This window comes from Vipera ursinii (genome assembly GCF_947247035.1).
Source record: "Vipera ursinii genome assembly, chromosome: 2".
Classification (NCBI taxonomy): domain Eukaryota; kingdom Metazoa; phylum Chordata; class Lepidosauria; order Squamata; family Viperidae; genus Vipera; species Vipera ursinii.
In genome coordinates this window covers 159,978,357-159,997,055 of record NC_139513.1, presented here as the reverse complement: position 1 = coordinate 159,997,055, position 18,699 = coordinate 159,978,357, and the positions used below count along the sequence as shown (strand labels likewise).

The window sequence follows — 18,699 nt, the reverse complement described above, 5'->3', positions numbered from 1 at the left end:
AATGTTCAGTATGTCATAAGAGTTTGGATCTTAGAACAATGAAAGTTTCACAATTGTGTCTCTCTCTAGCCTCAGCAGTGGCAGATAGTAGCAGGGAAATGACTCTTGGCTGTTTTTCAACCAGTTAGAAGACAGGTATAAACTTGGGACATCATACAAAACTGAGATAAAACTCTGCCTACTAAAGTCAAAATGGACAAAGGTCAGCCCCTGGGCCCTCCGTATCCTTCCTGTCCTTTTTCTGAATGTCCCTGAAGCTTTCCAAGACTACGCCACTAATTTCTGGCAGCAAAGTGTTGAAAAAAAGAACAGTATGCTCGAAAACAAGGGTAAATATGAACGTATGACAAATCTCCACTAGATTTAAAATAACTGTTTCGGTTAACTCTGTTCACCCCAGAAAAGCAGATGAAAATTCTGGTTGTGGTCTCTCGAGTGAATTGTATTCAACATTAGTGCCCTGTAGTCTTGACTATTGCTATTTTTTGTTTTTTAAAAAGTCTACTAATATGTTAAATGAGAAGGCTGAGATCTCTGCCGCAGTTTCTATACTTAGAAGAGGATAAACCGGCATCTGGTGTCTCCTTTTCCCAGATGTCCATGGGAGAAAGAAATCAAAAAAATTGCCCCTGCTGTCGCCGCTTCAGGTGTGCATACTATATTATTGCACTGTAATAAATGCTGATGAATACCTTTTGGTTTCCTTGCAGAAATGAGAGCGTTGGCTGAACTCCTTGGTCCTTATGGAATGAAGTTCCTAAGTGATAACCTCATGTGGCATGTCACCTCACAGATGGTGGAGCTAAAGGTATAAAGCTCCGTTGAGAGGAGAACAGATTAGAATCAGTTATTTCCTTACTTATTCTGGACTCATGAAGCCATAATATAATTTATTTGGTTTGGGCAGAGTTCTTTGTGAGTCCCCTGCCATTCTTCACGCTCTAGTCTAGTATATTAATTGAGCGACTCTGATATCTGGTCAACAGTGGCTTAGCGCAGTGCATGAAACCTGCCTTTCGGATTTGAAGAAAAGGCACCGAGCAGAAGGTCTGGTTCTAGAAACTCTGCTAAGATTCTTAGGGGGAGATTCGAAGATTGGCATATGGCTGTTTCTCAGAGCAAACTGAGAAGCAGGCTGGTCAAGATAATTTTTGTGCCATCTTCAGAGTCTTCATACAATATCACCAAGTTTCATTCTTTCCAGAAACTTGTGACTGAGAATATGGATATTTTGGTTCAGATCAGATCCAACTTCTGCCATCCAGAGCAGATGGCAACGCTAATGCCCCGCCTATCAGGTAATAGTTCTGTAAAGCTTGTTTTTCTGTCCTCTGCCTCGAGTATTCAGCAGTATTCAGCAGTGAGAATAATAGCAAATTCAGGAAAAATTTTTGTTTTGTTTCTTAAAAGAAAACAGAGAAACCACAACTAAAGAAGTCAAATCTGTTTTCACCATGGGCTTTATTAGTGACTTTTAAATGCGTCGTTTTCTGACCTAATTTTAGAATGGGTGGTATTATGTCTCATTTCCCACTATATATTAGAAATAACAAATTCACTAGGTATAACTTACCTTTCCTCCAAGAGCTCAGGATAGTGAGCATGACATTTCTACCCCCGCTTTTTCCTCACAAGAGCTCTGTGGGCATAATATGAGCTGAGAGACTATGACCATCCTCCAGTCATCTAGGGAGTTTCTGTAGCTGCAATGTGAACTTGAAACTGGATTTTCCCCCTTCTACAGCACGATTTACCAAACTCTTTAGTAAAGCAGACTGGAAGTTGGGTGTGGGGACAGAGCAAATTATGATGGCATAGCTTTGTCGTGCATTACAGCAGCTTGGGCAAGCTGCCTGGATATATCCTGAGACTGGCCAATAGATTTGAGTGGGGTGAGGGGCTGGAGAGGGAATGGAATGGAAATTCTGTGCAGAGTTTTCCACAAAAAAGGTTTCAGATTCTAAATATATCTGAAATCATTAGAAACTTGCCAGCAGGTGCAGCCTTGTTGAAGTTTCTGCTGTTCTAGACACTGGTTCTAAATATTGCAACTGTATTATGCTCTCACTCTGTTTAGACGAGGTTGGTTTTCATAGAAATAACAACTTCTGTTGATCTTGGATAGTTTGTCCCATTTGTGGGATGACCATCATTCCCAACCTGGGCGGTAGTGATTATGGATGTCATACTTCAAACACGATCAGCTACCAGCTTGGGATAAGCTAAGCTAAAGGTCTTGTGGCTCCTGGAAAATTGTGTCTATAATCGCAATCTATTCTGTCCAGGCATAGATAACGTTCTAAAAAGGATGACAATTATTGGGGAAATTCTGTGGTTCCGGTCAATGGCACTGGAGGGGCTTCAAGAGGTAAGTGGTGGGACCTTGACAGTTGTGCACACACAGCTTCAAACAATGGTCTGCTCCTTGCTTTGTGTTTTTTGGTGGAGGGAAGGCAATTAAATGGGAGCTTACAAGAAAAAAGGGTAGATTTTATTTGTTGCATCACCTCTTGCATTCTAACATGGACAGGTGTTCAGCAATCATTGCCCTTTCCTGATGGGACCCATTCAGTATCTGAAAGAATTTGTCAACCCTGAGATGGACATAAAGGTAATATTTTCTCTTTCTCTTCTTGTATGAAGCATGTGGCTGGGTGGGTCCATTCCCTGCACTTTCTGAATGTCGTATCGACAACAATACTGACTCTACGAGCACCATTGTCCTCACTTGAATCAGTATGCAGAGAAAATATGTGTGTGTCTGTGTGTGTAGAAGAGAATTTACTTTGCAGGTGCCTAGAATGTGTGTACATTATGCTCACGTAGACAATAACCTGAAAGGGAGACTTCATATGGGGTCTGCCGATTAAGTTTAAATGCTAACTTTTATCTTTAAAAATGCCTTTAAAGATGTTACAAAGAATGCCAGTATCTTTAGCATTAATTCAATACATACCTTACAAAAGAGCTAGTGAATCTCTTAGCATAGATTAGGTATGGGCAGCATTTGAGGGGCTGGGAGCTGAGCCAACCAGTACCTCAAGTTCCCGCTGTCAGAATTTGATTCCTTCCCTGTCAGAATGCCCTTCGGGAGCCGATTTCAATGTTTTAAAATATATCTTAGGGCATCTTAAGGTTAACAGAAAATAGGATAGCCTACTCTTTCTATGATTTCTCGAAATCACTTCCTGTGTATTTCTGAGAGGTTAAAAGCCTGAATTACAGCTCCCAAGCCCTCAAACACTGTCCACACTTAATCTAAAACAAAAGATTTAGATTATATTATATATATTTTGAAGTAATGCTAAAGATACTGGCACAGTTCTGAAAGTGGCGAATTTAGGAACTGTTATTATTTCAGTGTCCCAAATCTATATTCTCTACGTATTTGCAATCGTTGCATCAAAGAGTGGAAAAGATGGAAGAGTGTAGCACACTGGCTCACATTCCTATATTGGGCTTTAAGGTCCATCCTTCTATGTCTCTGTCCACTTTCCTTTTTTCTCTCCATGCTGCTGGGTTAATGAGGCATCTCTCTCAGTAATACTGTCTGCTATCTTTTAAACGCATTGTGACTTTCTTCAGTCTCCGTTGATGTTATGGCTGTGTCGTTGCATTTTTAGCATCTCTGGAGCATCGGTCTGTCTTGGCAGGTGATGTGCTGAGGCATATACTATCTCTCACACATACACATAGGAGGCACAATTGAGCAAATTGTCTCTGTTATCTATTAGATTATTACATTTATTACATTTTTATCCTGCCTTTATTACTTTATAAGTAGCTCAAGGCAGCAAATATACATAATACTCTTTCCTCCTCCTCTTTTTTTCCCCACAACTACAAGTAGTCCTCAACTTACAACAGTTCGTTTAGTTCAAAGTTACAACGGCACTGGGAAAAAGTGACTTCTGACTTTTTTTTCACACCTACAACTGTTGCAGCATCCCCATGGTCATGTGATCAAAATTCAGATGCTTGGCAACTGACTCATATTTATGACGGTTGCAGTGTCCCGGGGTCATGTGATTTCCCCCTTTATGACCCTGTGACAAGCAAAGTCAATGGGGGAAGCCAGATTCACTTAACAACCGCGTTACTAACTTAACAACTGCAGTGATTCACTTAATAACTTTGGCAAGGAAGGTCATAAAATGGGGCAAGGCTCACTTAACAAATGTCTCACTTAGCAACAGAAATTTTGGGCTCAGTTGTGGTTGTAAGTCAAGGACTACCTGGGAGGTTGGGCTGAGAGAGAGTGACTGGCCCCAAATCACCCAGCTGGCTTTCGTGCCTAAACTGGGACTAGAACTCACAGTCTCCTGGTTTCTAGGCCAGCATCTTCACGACTACACCAGCTCCATTTATTCCATTTGATTTTGCTTTGAGAATCTTTCTAGGCAGTTGCAGGCTATGAGTGGAACGTAAGGAGATTCTTTTTCTCAATCTGGCATTTTATTCTGATTGACAGTAGCTCTCCAAGATCCTTAGCCATATTTGCTAAATATTGGGGGGGGGGGTGAGGTGTTATGGGTTCTTCCACTGAAACTTTAATTTGTAAGCCACCTGGAGGCACCGTCTGTGAGTTGGACAGCCACATATATTTGTTTAATAAATAGATGCATAAATAGATCTGATTGGTTTTAACTGGACATGCCAGGGGTTGACTCTTGGACATTCCCTATGCAGAGCAGATGCGCGTGTTGAGCAACGGTCATGAGCATTGTCTTCATACATTACCGACAGTGCTCTCTGAGCCCAATATCTGTACTGTAGAACAGAGGTCCCCAGCCTTGGCAACTTTAAGACTTGTGGACTTCAACTCCCAGAATTCCTCAGCCAGGTAGGCTGGCTGAGGAATTCTGGGAGTTGAAGTCCACAAGTCTTAAAAGTTGCCAAGGTTGGAGACCCCTGCTCTAGAAGGAGCTACATCAAAGCATTATTTATATCTTTTGGTTAATCCCTTAATCCTCATTCCTGATTGAGATGGACTGCATGAACTGCTGTACTACTAACTGTGCTTTTCCATTACTTGGAGAGTTTGGCAGAAGTTCTCCAGCGTCTCTGGAGATCCCGCAGCTTGATCTGTTTTAATGCCATGGAAGCAAATTTAGATCTTAATTTTCCCCTTCCCACGTTTGTGTGTCCTTGGTTTCTTGTTAACACAGCTTGCCACTTCCTCCCTTTCTTCCCCCCCCCCTGTAAATCCAATCAGTTTTTGCAAGTTTGTAAAGCAGTAAGTGAATCAGGTTTTCGGATGAACTGGGACTTTCAGAATTCTCTGGGAAGAGGCCGGGTTCTTAGACAGTCTTCCCTGAACAGTGATCCCTGAATCGCAGTATTCGGCCAGATCATGGAAACTGATGCAGTTGAGGTGGTGGGCCATTTGTAGCCTCAAGGCTCTCTGGGTTTGGAATACCAGGTAGTTTTAGTCATTGAAAAGAAAACACAATGAGAGAAATGCTAAAGTTAGGAATATAATTTCTGCAAAAAAATGTATTCTGGAAGCTAGTGCTTGCATCAAACAATAACAGACATGTTTTATTTTGGAAATAATAAGGCCTCAGCTTCTTCACTCTGTCTCTAGCTAAGAGCCTCTAGTATGCTATCCTCCAGCATGTAGAAAGAGTGGGTCAGAAAAAGACCAGAAGTACAGAGGTGAGAGAAAACAGAGAGAGAGGAAAAAAAGGGATGAAAACCGTGAAAATATCATTCTACACAATAGAAGCTACATAACATAAAGAGTTGGAGTTCTTCTGGTAAATGTCTTTGCATCTATGGCCCCTAACAGGCAATATATTTATAGTTTAAAATATCTGAAATAGCAATAGCACGTACACTTATATACCGCTTCATTGTGCTTATCTAAACCTCTCTGAGCGGTTTACAGAGTCAGCCTATTGCCTCCAACAATCTGGTCCTCCTTTTTTTTTAATAACAAATTTTATTGATTTTCCACTTTTACGTGTAAGTGTTTGGAAAGCAGTGTGGTGATTGGGTAGTCAATAGTTCAATAACAAAATCTTTAGTACATATCTCAGGTTACATCATCAAAAATTCCCTCTCTATTTCCCTTAACATTTGCTATATCATATTTAAGCTAGTAAATTTCTAATTTCTAACACGCTCAGTTAAAACATTTAAGGTAAAGGTAAAGGTTCCCCCGCACATGTGTGCTAGTCGTTTCCGACTCTAGGGGCCGGTGCTCATCTCCGTTTCAAAGCCGAAGAGCCAGCGCTTGTCCGAGGACGTCTCCGTGGTCATGTGGCCGGCATGACTGGACGCCAAAGGCGCACGGAACGCTGTTACCTTCCCACCGGAGTGGTCCCTATTTTTCTACTTGCATTTTTACGTGCTTTCGAACTGCTAGGTTGGCAGAAGCTGGGACGAGTAACAGGCGCTCACTCTGCTACGCGGCACTCGGGATTCGACCCGCCAAACTGCCGACCTTCTGATCGACAAGCTTAGCGTCCTAACCCACTGAGCCACCGCGTCCCTTTTTAAAACATTTATCAATATATTTTTGCTTATACATATCCATGTCCTGTTTTTAAGTTTTACCTAGTTTTCAATTTTTCATTACAGTATTCCAATTTAACCTTTAGTATCCATAATATTTAAGTTTCAGGTAATCCAAATTTCCTTTATTTCACTACATAAAAATTATCATATCTAAAATACACATATCACTTACTTAAATATATTCTTATTTTATTTCATATACATTTTCTATTTCTCATCCTAGTACCTTACCATTTACTAATAAAGTGTCCTTTATTGTCTTCTTCTATATTATCTGAGCTAAACAATAATTCAAACTATTTCCTAATAGTTAATTTTCATTTCCCTTATAAATTTAAATCCTAAATAAGCCAATTAATCCCTTATTTTTTTATCATTTTCAACAATATTTAAATCGATATTCATATTTCCCTTCATCTCAAAATCTCCCTTTAGCCCACTAGTTGAGACTTTAGATCTTCTGTCATAAATCAAAGGACCCCATTTTTTTAAATCTAACTCTAGCTTTCTTTTTATGCCAACCAGGCTTCCATACCAGTTCCTTTAAATCATCAGATAGATCTCCCTTCATTCTTGTACATGTTACTTGAATCAAAGAAGACCATCTAGTTATCAATTTTCCAAAGTAACTGGCCCAATTATAATCATTAAATTGTTGCCCTGGTGGCTTAGATCTCCATATTTCCTCTAGTATATTTGTCTTCAATTCGGTCAGGTCTTCCTCTTCCTCAAGTTTCTTCTGGTTTAAGTAAAAAGTCATGTCCATTGTTATGGTTGTTTGTTGTCTAGGTTTTCAGTATCCTGTACTTGTTGATCTTTAACACCCTCCGTCTTGGTATTACTTTCTTCCACTTCTGTTGCTTTTTGGGTTGTAAGTTCTTTAGTTGTAGTCAGGGTTTGGTTGTCAAAATTCTCAGTACATTGCACTTATTGTTCTTTAAAATCCTCTGTCTTGGTATTAATTTCTTCCACTTTTGTTGTTTTTTGGATTATAAGTTCTTTAGTTGGAGTCAAGGCTTCGTTTTATAGATTTAAGCTGGCGCCTTTGTTTTCAATCTGGATTTAATTATCTCAGTAGCTTCAAGAATTTTTTCAAGTATAAGTTTATAATTAGCCGAAAATTGTTGCTGATACTCCTCCATTTCTAGGATGGTTACAAATGGTCCTTTAGTGGAGGCTGTTTTTTAAACAAAAGTCAGTAAGTGTTCACCTCCACAGTTCCTAAAAGGCAATTTCACCACCCAGCTGTTCTCTCAACTTTTTATCTCTTTTAGATAATACCAAGGACAGTTCTGGGCTGTAAGCAGGTCTCTTAGTCAAGAGTATTCACTTGCTGTACCAAGCTTTGCCACAACATGTCCCCAATAGCATTTAAAAATTTTTTTCAAAATCCAAGCTAGGCTTTTATCCAATTTAAATTCTTTTTCAACTTTTTTACAAGTAGATAACAAGTCCCCATGGAAGTAAGAACTTTTTGGGTCCCCAAATATCAAGAAGATGCAAATACAATTACTTAGTTGTTCTTTTCAAGGCTTTATTTCCCCTAGGTAGTCAGACGCTGCCATTTTAGAGGGTGGGAAGAAGACATTCCCTTCCCTCACTCCTCACAGGGGGAAGGAGTTTCAAGAAGCTTTTACAGGAAAATACTTGTGATACAAAGAAGGTAGGATCTCATCCAATTCCTCCACGGTGCTTTCGATGTGCTTGATAGCGGCTTAGTGATGTGCTGGTAGCGGCTTAGTGATGGGCCATGTTAATGGCCAATGTTTTCCCCATCAGTTCGAAGAACTGCCCCGGATCAAATGGAAGGGCTGCCACCCTTCTGTGATCAGTTGGGGGTCCTTTTCACGCTCGTCACCCCTCCAGGGCGACTTCTGACCCTTTTCACGGTCCCCTGGCGGGAGAAAACCAGATGGCGGAGAGAGCGATCGCCCTGGATATCCGCTGGCGCCGCAATCGCAAATCAGAAGCCAATCTGGTCCTCCTTTTACCATTCTTGGAAGGATGGAAGACTGAGTCAACTTTGAGCCTGTCAGGATTGAACTCCAGGCTGTGGGCAGAGTCAGCCTGCAATGCTGCATTCTAATCACTGCCCCACCAGAGCTCCTGGTATAAAAGCAAACTAAGCAAATAAATAATGTAAATGAAGTAAAACAAACTAAAACAATTCATAAAATTCACAATTCGTTCTGTGTTTATAGTGTGGCTCTAGGCACACGATTACTGGACAAGGTTTAAAAGGATGGAGGAGTGGGAGGGTGCTCTCAGTTATCAAAAAATTACCTAGCCATGTCTCCTGTCCCTTGTTTACTTGCTTTTTTGTTTCCTTGGAACATGGTGCTCACTGCAGTTGTTCTTCTTAGCACTAAAAGTCTCTTCTACCAAACCTTCACCCCTTTTGCAATAAAAATTCTCACCCCATATTTTGATACATGGAACTACCATTGTATAACTTAAAAATGAGCTATATTGTACATGATACATGTATCCATGCCCCAATATAGCTCTCTGATATTAATGGTGATTTTTAAGCATTGCGGCTTGATTTTCATTCTCACCATAATCCCCAAATGGGGATTTTTTTCCCCAATGCTGTTCAGTTTATGAATTAATTTTTGATATAGATTGCAACCTAATTGTTATTTTGCTAAAGTTTCAGGGGATATTTAGATATTTTTTCCATATTGTGTTGGAAGCGTATGCCCACACAGGGGCCGATGGAAATATGAGGATTTTGCTTCAGTTCTTATTGGTATGACACTTCAAACTAGGTATAAAAAATAGCATTATTAGCTCAATGAGCCTTGGTGGAGCAGTGGGCTAATGCCTCCTTAAGTAACACCAGCTGCCTGCAATTAGTGCAGGTTCGCATCCCACCAGGCTCAAGGTTGACTCAGCCTTCCATCCTTCCGAGGTAGGTAAAATGAGGACCCAGATTGTTGGGGGCAATTAAGCTGACTTTGTAATAATGCCGCTTGGGGTGTGTGTGAAAGCCCTAACAAGCAGGCATATAACATAGAATGAAGGCTACTGCTAAGCTTGTAAGCCGCCCTGAGTCTTCGGAGAAGGGCAGGATATAAATGGAATAAAAATAAAAATAAAATAAATAAATAAATAAAAGACCCACAATTATGAACAATCTATATTGCAAAATAGGAAAATATTTTTCCCGAGTGCAATAAATATGTTCACAATAATTGGAAATGTTGCACGTAGAAGAACAAAATGTGGAATAAAGTAGGTAGTTTTCAGCTAAATCCCATGCTATTGTGGTTGTTGATGGAATTAGCAGAGATGGCTAAATTCACTGTTTTGATTTAAAAAAAAAAGAATATAAGTACTTTTGTTTCTACTTGGAAACTGCTTCTGGACTTTGTGTTTGAAGTGGAGAAAATGATACTTTGATTTTGAGTTTTACTGATTGGATTGATTTGTTGATAAAAAATGGCTAATTTATACCTACTATAGAAATGTAAAAGGTTGAGGTTCAAAGTTAATGCCTTATTTTACTGCAACGGAGGGAGTCAGAAGTCAATGCCTTTTTCCCCCCTTTCCCCCACTTTTCCATGCTTCTTTTTTCCCCCTTTCTCTTGCCTTTGGTTCCTTATTATTTGCTTTTGTATTTTCATATTTTATAAGTGAATAAAAATTAAAATTAAAAAAAAGAAAATCAGGAATATATATTTTAAAACTACAATTGTTCTTTTGAACCATTTGTCCATGTTCTTTTCCTTCTTTTTATCCCGCCTTTTTATTTTTTATAAATAACTCAGGGTGTCTGTGGAGATTCTCAGTCGTCCAGGTCAGCGTTTCCCAACCTTAGGAACTTGAAGATGCGTGGACTTCAACTCCCAGAAATCCCCAGCCAGCTACGCTGGCTGGGGAATTCTGGGAGTTGAAGTCCACGCATCTTCAAGTTCCTAAGGTTGGGAAACGCTGGTCCAGGTCATAGTTGTCTCAAGGTGCTTTTTTTCTTTCTCTTTGATCGGCAACTGGACTGTTTTTTCCTTGAGGAAGAAGAAAATGTTTCGCTTCTTATCCAAGAAGCTTTATCAGTTCTGAGGGCAGGGGGAAATGGAAGGATAGGTCTTCCTCAAGGAAAAAATGGTGCAGTTGCCTCTTGAAGAAAAAAAAAAGCACCTTTGAGGTAACTCAAATTGGCAAACAAACCTAATACTCCTTTGTGTTCTGGCATAGAGGCTCCCATTTTAGGAGATTACTCACAATGGCACCACCTTGCATTTTGTAATTTGAAAGAATTCCAAAATTGAGGAACTGTCTGAATGTCATGGATTTCTTTCTGTGTGCACTCCATGGAACACATATTCTTGGTTTGGGCCAGGGGTCAGCAACCTGAAACAGTGAAAGAGCCACTCGGAACCGGTTCCCTCACAAAAGGAAAAACTGGGAGCTGCAAAAAATGTGTGCGCATGCGTGTACATGCGCGCATGCGCAGAACAGGGTTTGACTGAAGAGTGGAGCCAAGGCGAGATATGCACCTACCCTGCATATTTGAATTGATTGGTTGAACTTTTTTAGTCCTACTTTTTTGGGGGGGGGACTGCACATGGCAGAGGACTGGGAGCCGCAGGAGACGGCTGAAAGAGCCCCATGCGGCTCCGGAGCCGCGGGTTGCAGACCTGTGGTTTGGGCCTAGTCCTACCAGCTAGGGCAGATATTCACTACGGTATTAACTACAATCCTGTTTTTGTCCCTCTATTGCCTTGATAAGGACAGCAGCAGCGGGCAGTGCACACGAAGAATGTAAATGATGAAACTGATTTAAATTCATAGCTCAACTAATTAGTGTTGTTCTCTGCTTCCTACCTCTCCCCCCTCCCCCCCGGCTGTATTAGACTTAATTGCAATCATTACTAGTAGTGGGATTCCTATGAATAAACAGAAGGAATCTTGACTTCCCATTTCCAGCTGGTAAGTTTGAATATAGGAAGAAAGAAATTTGAACTGTTGAACATTTCTTCGGAATGACAAATGGAGGCACAAATCACAGGCTATCGGGAGCCATCAAGAAACAAGGGAAGCACAGGTGGAGAAAAATCAGGATCCCAGGCAGATTGGGCACTCTGCAGGCCTTTGCAGGCCTTGAAGCAAGCCATTTTTACTTCTGCCAGGACCGATAACTGGTACTGAGAGCCAGTTTGGTCTACTAGTTTAAGGCAACAGGCTAGAAACCGGGCCATGAGTTCTAGTGCCGCCTCAGCCATGAAGGCCACTTGGGTGACTTTGGCCACTCACACTCTCTCAGACCAACTCACCTTATAGGGTTGTTGTTGTTGTTGTGGGGAAAAATAGGAGGAGGAAGGTGTGTTGGATATGTTTGCCACCTTGAATTATTTTGAGGGGTCCTTGGTGCTCTCTGAGCGTGCTTGTTTACTTGTAGATGTTTCATTACTCTAACTAGGTAACATCATCAGTGCTAATAAGGAGTGCTGTTTGCTGTCAGTTTATATTCTGGTGTCTTGCCTGTCTGTGTGGGTGGGGGCGGTCTTAGGGCTTCTTTGGTTGGGTTGTTTACTAATGGCTCTTTGGCAGTTTTTTGATTGGGGTATTGCTTACTACTTGATTGCTGGTCTGAAGTTGATCTTAAAGGTAAAGTTTTCCCCGCACATGCGTGCTAGTCGTTTCCAACTCTAGGGGCTGGTGCTCATCTCCGTTTCAAAGCCGAAGAGCTAGCGCTTGTCCAAGGACATCTCTGTGGTCATGTGGCCGGCATGACTAGATGCCAAAGGCGCACGGAACGCTGTTACCTTCCCACCGGAGTGGTCCCTATTTTTCTACTTGCATTTTTACGTGCTTTCGAACTGCTAGGTTGGCAGAAGCTGGGACGAGTAACAGGCGCTCACTCTGTTACGCGGCACTCGGGATTTGACCCGCCAAATTGCCGACCTTCTGATCGACAAGCTCAGCGTCGTAACCCACTGAGCCACTGCGTCCCTGTGAAGTTGACCTTGGAGTTAGTCTATTCTATGCTGATCTGAGTGCTGATTACTGGTGGAGAAGTGCTGGAGTCTTTTTCTCTTTGGGGTTGGTTGACTGTCTCTTTTGCATAGTCTATAGACATTGCTAATGTCTATGTGTCTATTGATGGCTGATTTGTTAGAGGGTCAGACTTCTAGAAATTCCCTAGCATTTTGAGATTTGGCCTGGTCTAGGATTGTCACATTTTCCCAAGTGAAACTATGGCTTTATGAATTGTGAATTTATGAATTATTTTATAAAAATAACAAAGGCGGGATAAAAATAAATAAAGTGTGGAAAGTAGTACGTGAGGATCTCAGCATGGTACTGATTTTTTCTGGGAGTTATTTGGTGGCAGCGGGGGACAGGTTGTCTTTCTAAGAAAAACACTAAGCCTCTTTCAAGCCCCACCACCACACATGCACACACATTATCAGGTAAAGTTCCATGGTGCCATAAAAATGGCTTTGGAGTGCCCTTTCCTTTTTCAAAAGGGCCAGATGGAAGAAGCCTTTATGTTATGGATGGGGAACTTTTGGCCCGCCCTTCAGGCTTCAGCCTTTCAAGCGTGACTGGATCCCCTTTAAATCATGCATTTATCTGGCATGCATTTTTGATGGTTGCAGCATCCTAGCTCACCACTTGTGACCTTCCTAGCCAGTTTCCAACAAGCAAAGTCAATGGAGAAAGCTGAATTCCCTTAACAACAATGTGATTTGATTCACATGATTTGATTTCTGATTTTCGATTCTAAATCACAATATCTGATTACTCTGTCTTGCCTTCTGGTGCTTTGATTCCAAAGCACCAGAAGGCAAGACAAAAAACAGTAGATGGAAACTAATCAAGGGGAGAAGCAACCTAGAACTAAAGAGAAACTTCCTAACAGTGAAGACAATTAACCAGTGGAACGACTTGCCTTCAGACCTTGTGGATGCTTCATCACTGGAGGCTTTTAAGAAGAGACCTGGACAGCCATTTGTCTCAAATTGTATAGGTTCTCCTGCTTGGAGGTGAAACAGCATACAGGGGGGAGCACCTGAACATCGGTAAGATGAAAGAGATGGTGCTAGACTTCCGGAGGAAAAAAGAGGAACCTGCCCCACTTAACATCGTGGGGAGGGGGCTGTGTGGAGAGAGTTTGCTCCTTTAAATTTCTGGGAGTCTACCTCTGTGAAGATCTTACCTGGACAGTTAATAAAACCCAAGTGGCCAGAAAGGCCCAACAGAGACTCCACTTCCTCAGGGTCTTGCGGAAGAACAGGGGAGAACAACGGCTTATGACCCTCTTTTACCAGTCTACTATAGAGAGCGTCCTCTCATACTGTATTGTGGTTTGGTATGCTGGTCTGACAGCTGTGGATAGGAAAGCATTACAGAGGGTAGTGAGCACAGCACAAGACATTGTGAGCTGTCCCCTGACACCACTGGATGACATCGCCAGGGCTCCCTGCCTTGGAAGAGTGAGGAAAATTCTCAGGGACGACTCACACCCTGGTCGGTATCTCTTTACTCTCCTACCATTGGGTAGGAGATACAGGAGTATAGCCATCCGTACCAACAGGCTCCCCTTCATGGATTACTGCCTTGTCGTGGCGAAGGGGCTTGCGTAATTCAATGAAGCTATGAGCTATGCCGTGCAGGGCCACCCAAGACGGACAGGTCATAGCAGAGAGTTCTGACAAAACGTGATCCACTGGAGAAGGAAATGGCAACCCACTCCAGTATCCTTGCCATGAAAACCCTATGGACAGTACCAAAAGGCAAAACGATATGACGCTGGAAGATGAGCCCCTCAGGTCGGAAGGCGTCCAATATGCTACTGGGGAAGAGCAGAGGGCTAGTACTAGTAGCGCCAGAAAGAATGAAGCGACTGGGCCAAAGCCGAAAGGACGCTCAGCTGTGGATATGTCTGGTGGTGAAAGGAAAGTCCGATGCTGTAAAGATTTTTTCTCCATAGGAACCTGGAATGTAAGATCCATGAATCAAGGCAAGCTGGACGTGGTCAAACAAGAGATGACAAGACTGAACATTGACATCTTAGGTATCAGTGAACTAAAATGGACAGGAATGGGTGAATTTAATTCAGATGACCATCAGGTATACTACTGCGGGCAAGAATCCCTCAGAAGAAATGGAGTAGCCTTCATAGTCAATAAAAGAGTAGGAAAAGCAATACTGGGATACAATCCTCAAAATGACAGAATGATCTCAGTTCGAATCCAAGGCAAACCATTCAATATCACAGTAGTCCAAGTCTATGCCCCAACCACCGGTGCTGAAGAGGATGAAATTGACCGGTTCTATGAAGCCCTACAGCACCTTATAGAACTAACACCAAAAAATGATGTCCTTATCATCATGGGGGATTGGAATGCTAAAGTAGGAAGCCAAAAGATAACCGGAATAACAGGCAAGTTTGGCCTTGGAGTACAAAATGAAGCAGGGCACAGGCTGATAGAATTTTGTCAAGAGAATACGATGGTCATAGCAAACACTCTTTTCCAACAACCCAAGAGACGGCTCTACACATGGACATCACCAGACGGTCAACACAGAAATCAGATTGACTATATGCTCTGCAGCCAAAGATGGAGAAGCTCTATACAGTCAGTAAAAACAAGACCAGGAGCTGACTGTGGCTCAGACCATGAGCTTCTTGTTGCAAAGTTTAGGCTTAAACTGAAGAAAGTAGAGAAAAGCACCAGGCCAGTCAGGTATGAATTAAATCATATCCCCGTTGAATATACAGTAGAGGTGACAAATAGATTTAAGGAATTAGATCTGATAGACAGGGTGCCTGAAGAACTATGGACAGAGGTTCGCAACATTGTACAAGAGGTAGCAACCAAAACCATCCCAAAGAAAAAGAAATGCAAGAAAGCAAAATGGCTGTCTGAGGAAGCTTTGCAAATAGCTGAGGAAAGGAGGGAAGCAAAAGGCAAGGGAGAAAAAGAAAGATACGCCCAATTGAATGCAGAATTCCAGAGAATAGCTAGAAGAGATAAGAATGCCTTCTTAAATGAACAGTGCAAAGAAATAGAAGAAAACAATAGAATAGGGAGGACCAGAGATCTTTTCAAGAAAATTGGAGAGATGAAGGGAACGTTCAATGCAAAAATGGGCATGATAAAGGACCAAAATGGCAGGGACCTAACAGAGGCAGAAGAGATTAAGAAGAGATGGCAAAATTACACAGAAGAACTATACAAGAATGAGCTTAACGTCCCTGATAATCACAATGAGGTGGTCACTGACCTCGAGCCAGACATCCTAGAATGTGAAGTGAAGTGGGCCTTAGAAAAGCTGAGCAACAACAAAGCTAGTGGAGGTGACAGTATTCCAGCTGAGCTATTCAAAATCTTAAAAGACGATGCAGTAAAAGTGCTACACTCAATTTGCCAGCAAATTTGGAAAACTCAACAGTGGCCACAGGATTGGAAAAGATCAGTTTACATTCCAATTCCAAAGAAAGGCAGTGCCAAAGAATGTTCAAACTATCGCACCATTGCACTCATTTCTCATGCTAGTAAAGTTATGCTTAAAATCCTACAAGCTAGACTCCAGCAGTATGTGGATCGAGAACTACCAGAAGTACAGGCAGGATTTCGAAGAGGCAGAGGAACTAGAGATCAAATTGCCAACATACGCTGGATCATGGAGAAAGCTAGAGAGTTCCAGAAAAACATCTACTTCTGCTTCATTGACTATGCTAAAGCCTTTGATTGTGTGGATCATAACAAACTCTGGCAAGTTCTTAAAGAGATGGGAGTACCAGAACATCTTATTTGTCTCTTGAGAAACCTATATGCGGGCCAAGAAGCAACAGTGAGAACTGGACACGGAACCACTGATTGGTTCCAAATTGGGAAAGGAGTCCGGCAAGGCTGTATACTGTCGCCTTGCCTATTTAACTTATATGCAGAGCACATCATGAGAAAGGCAGGGCTAGATGAATCAAAAGTTGGAATTAAGATTGCTGGAAGAAATATCAACAACCTAAGATACGCAGATGATACCACTCTAATGGCAGAAAGTGAAGAGGAACTGAAGAGTCTCTTGTTGCGAGTGAAGAAGGAGAGTGCAAAAGTTGGGTTGAAACTAAACATTAAGAAAACCAAGATCATGGCATCCGGCCCTCTCAATTCCTGGCAAATAGATGGGGAAGAAATGGAGGTAGTGACAGATTTTATTTTCCTGGGCTCCAAGATCACTGCAGATGGGGACTGCAGCCAAGAAATTAAAAGACGCTTGCTCCTGGGGAGGAAAGCCATGGCAAATCTAGACAGCACACTAAAAAGCAGAGACATCACCCTGTCAACAAAAGTGCGTATAGTCAAGGCTATGGTCTTCCCAGTTGCAATGTATGGCAGTGAAAGTTGGACCATAAGAAAGGCTGAGCGCCAAAGAATTGAAGCCTTTGAACTATGGTGCTGGAGAAGACTCCTGCGAGTTCCTTGGACTGCAAGGCGATCAAACCGGTCAGTCCTAGAGGAGATCAACCCTGACTGCTCTTTAGAAGGCCAGATCCTGAAGCTAAAACTCAAATACTTTGGCCACCTAATGAGGAGGAAGGACTCACTGGAGAAGAGCCTAATGCTGGGAAAGATTGAGGGCAAGAGAAGAAGGGGACGACAGAGAATGAGGTGGCTGGATGGAGTCACTGAAGCAGTAGGCGTGAGCTTAAATGGAGCCCAGAAGATGGCAGAGGACAGGAAAGCCTGGAGGAACATTGTCCATAGGGTCGCGATGGGTCGGACACGACTTCGCAACTAACAACAACAACAACCAACAGGCTGAAGAACAGCTTCTATCCATGGGCTGTCAGGCTCTTGAACGGGAAATAACTTTATGTATGATTGACTTGCGAGGCCACTGTGTTATGCAATTAGCTCACATGGTGTAACAAGATGGAGGGTTTGTCGTCACTGTGAGTTGTTGTGGTGGGGAGCACGAAGGGAGACTCAGCCAATCTCAATGTATACATGGTTGTACTTTGACATTAAAGGTTCATTCATTGAGCAGGAGATTGGACTAGAAGACCTCCAAGGTCCCTTCCAGCTCTATTCTGATTGATTGATTTGCTTAACAACTGTGGCAAAAAAAGTAGTAAAATCAGGCACGACTCCCTTAATGACTGCCTCACTTAGTGATAAAACTTCTGATTCCAATTGTGGCTGTAGGTTGAGGACTATCTGTAAGTTATTAGGTTGATTATGTTTTAATATATTTGGTGGGTATGTTATTATGTGATACTGGATAGTTGGAAACCAAGCTTTTGGGGAACCAACATTTAAAATGCTCTGGTTTGAAATTTCCAAAGAGAAGATACTTACAATTTACACATAATGCAGACTTCCTTATTTTTCTCTTAACACAATATGCAAACGGAATCAGTAAAAAAAAAAAGATTTAATTTTGCAGCACAAAACCAATATTTGCAACTGTGATTTGTTGAATGTAATTATAATTGTAGCTTGGTGTGATATATAAGCCGAGCACACTGTTTGCAGCTTTCAACCTTATTCCTGGTTTGTTTTCTATCCAGACCTCTAACAGCTCAGAACTGCATCATGATAAGAGTAAGGATAACAGCCAAAAATGGTCCAAGCAAGTGAAAATTACTTTGCTCATCTGTATTCTGTATTGGTTTTGATTTGATCAATAAATTATGGCTTAATAGGACACGTGATTTCACAATGCTTTTATTTATTTCAGGACACACAGTGGTGAGAAGCACACAGAGGGCCATATGTTTTTGAGCCTCGCAGCTGTGATATAGCCTTTCTTTTATTTGTTTCCAAGAAGATGAAAGGGGATCTCATTTTAATTTGCCCTGGATTCCTGGCACAAGGATACCCTTCCAGTCTACAAAGTTATCTAATCTTGTGTTTTAGCTGTAGAAAATAGAATATAACCAACAGCCAGGAATTAAGAATTGGAAAAAAAATCTGTAGAAACAAGTCCCTGTGTTTGCTGCAGGAGTGCTGAATTGTTACAGGTTGCTTAAATGGGTGGGAGTGTGGATGCTCTGTCATTCATAAGCCTCTCCACTTAAACCAGCTTGTGTATATCATAGAGATGCTTGATAGAGTGGGCATAAGGTAGCAGGAGCCAACCTGTTCTGCTTTAAACAACCGTAAATGTTTTAATACTTTCTTTAGCTCCCAGCTGCCTTCTCTGTCAGCTTTACATAAA

General features: G+C 41.7%; 1 protein-coding gene across 3 annotated transcripts in view; it reads left to right on the top strand.

Moving 5' to 3' along the window:
* Positions 1-18,699, top strand: part of NCKAP1L (NCK associated protein 1 like) — a 97,266-nt gene that overhangs the window by 52,549 nt on the left and 26,018 nt on the right. The window contains exons 23-28 of one of the 3 annotated variants that reach the window (XR_014491225.1): positions 711-808; positions 1,205-1,298; positions 2,286-2,368; positions 2,531-2,611; positions 8,133-8,185; positions 8,389-8,661. Coding sequence is in view for 1 of the 3 variants with exons in the window: in XM_083352758.1 (XP_083208884.1) it covers positions 711-808; positions 1,205-1,298; positions 2,286-2,368; positions 2,531-2,611 (356 nt within the window). In the remaining 2 variants the exon portion in view is untranslated. The remainder of the gene's footprint in view (positions 1-710; positions 809-1,204; positions 1,299-2,285; positions 2,369-2,530; positions 2,612-8,132; positions 8,186-8,388; positions 8,662-18,699) is intronic. The other 2 variants (XM_083352758.1, XR_014491224.1) reach the window with 2 other exon arrangements.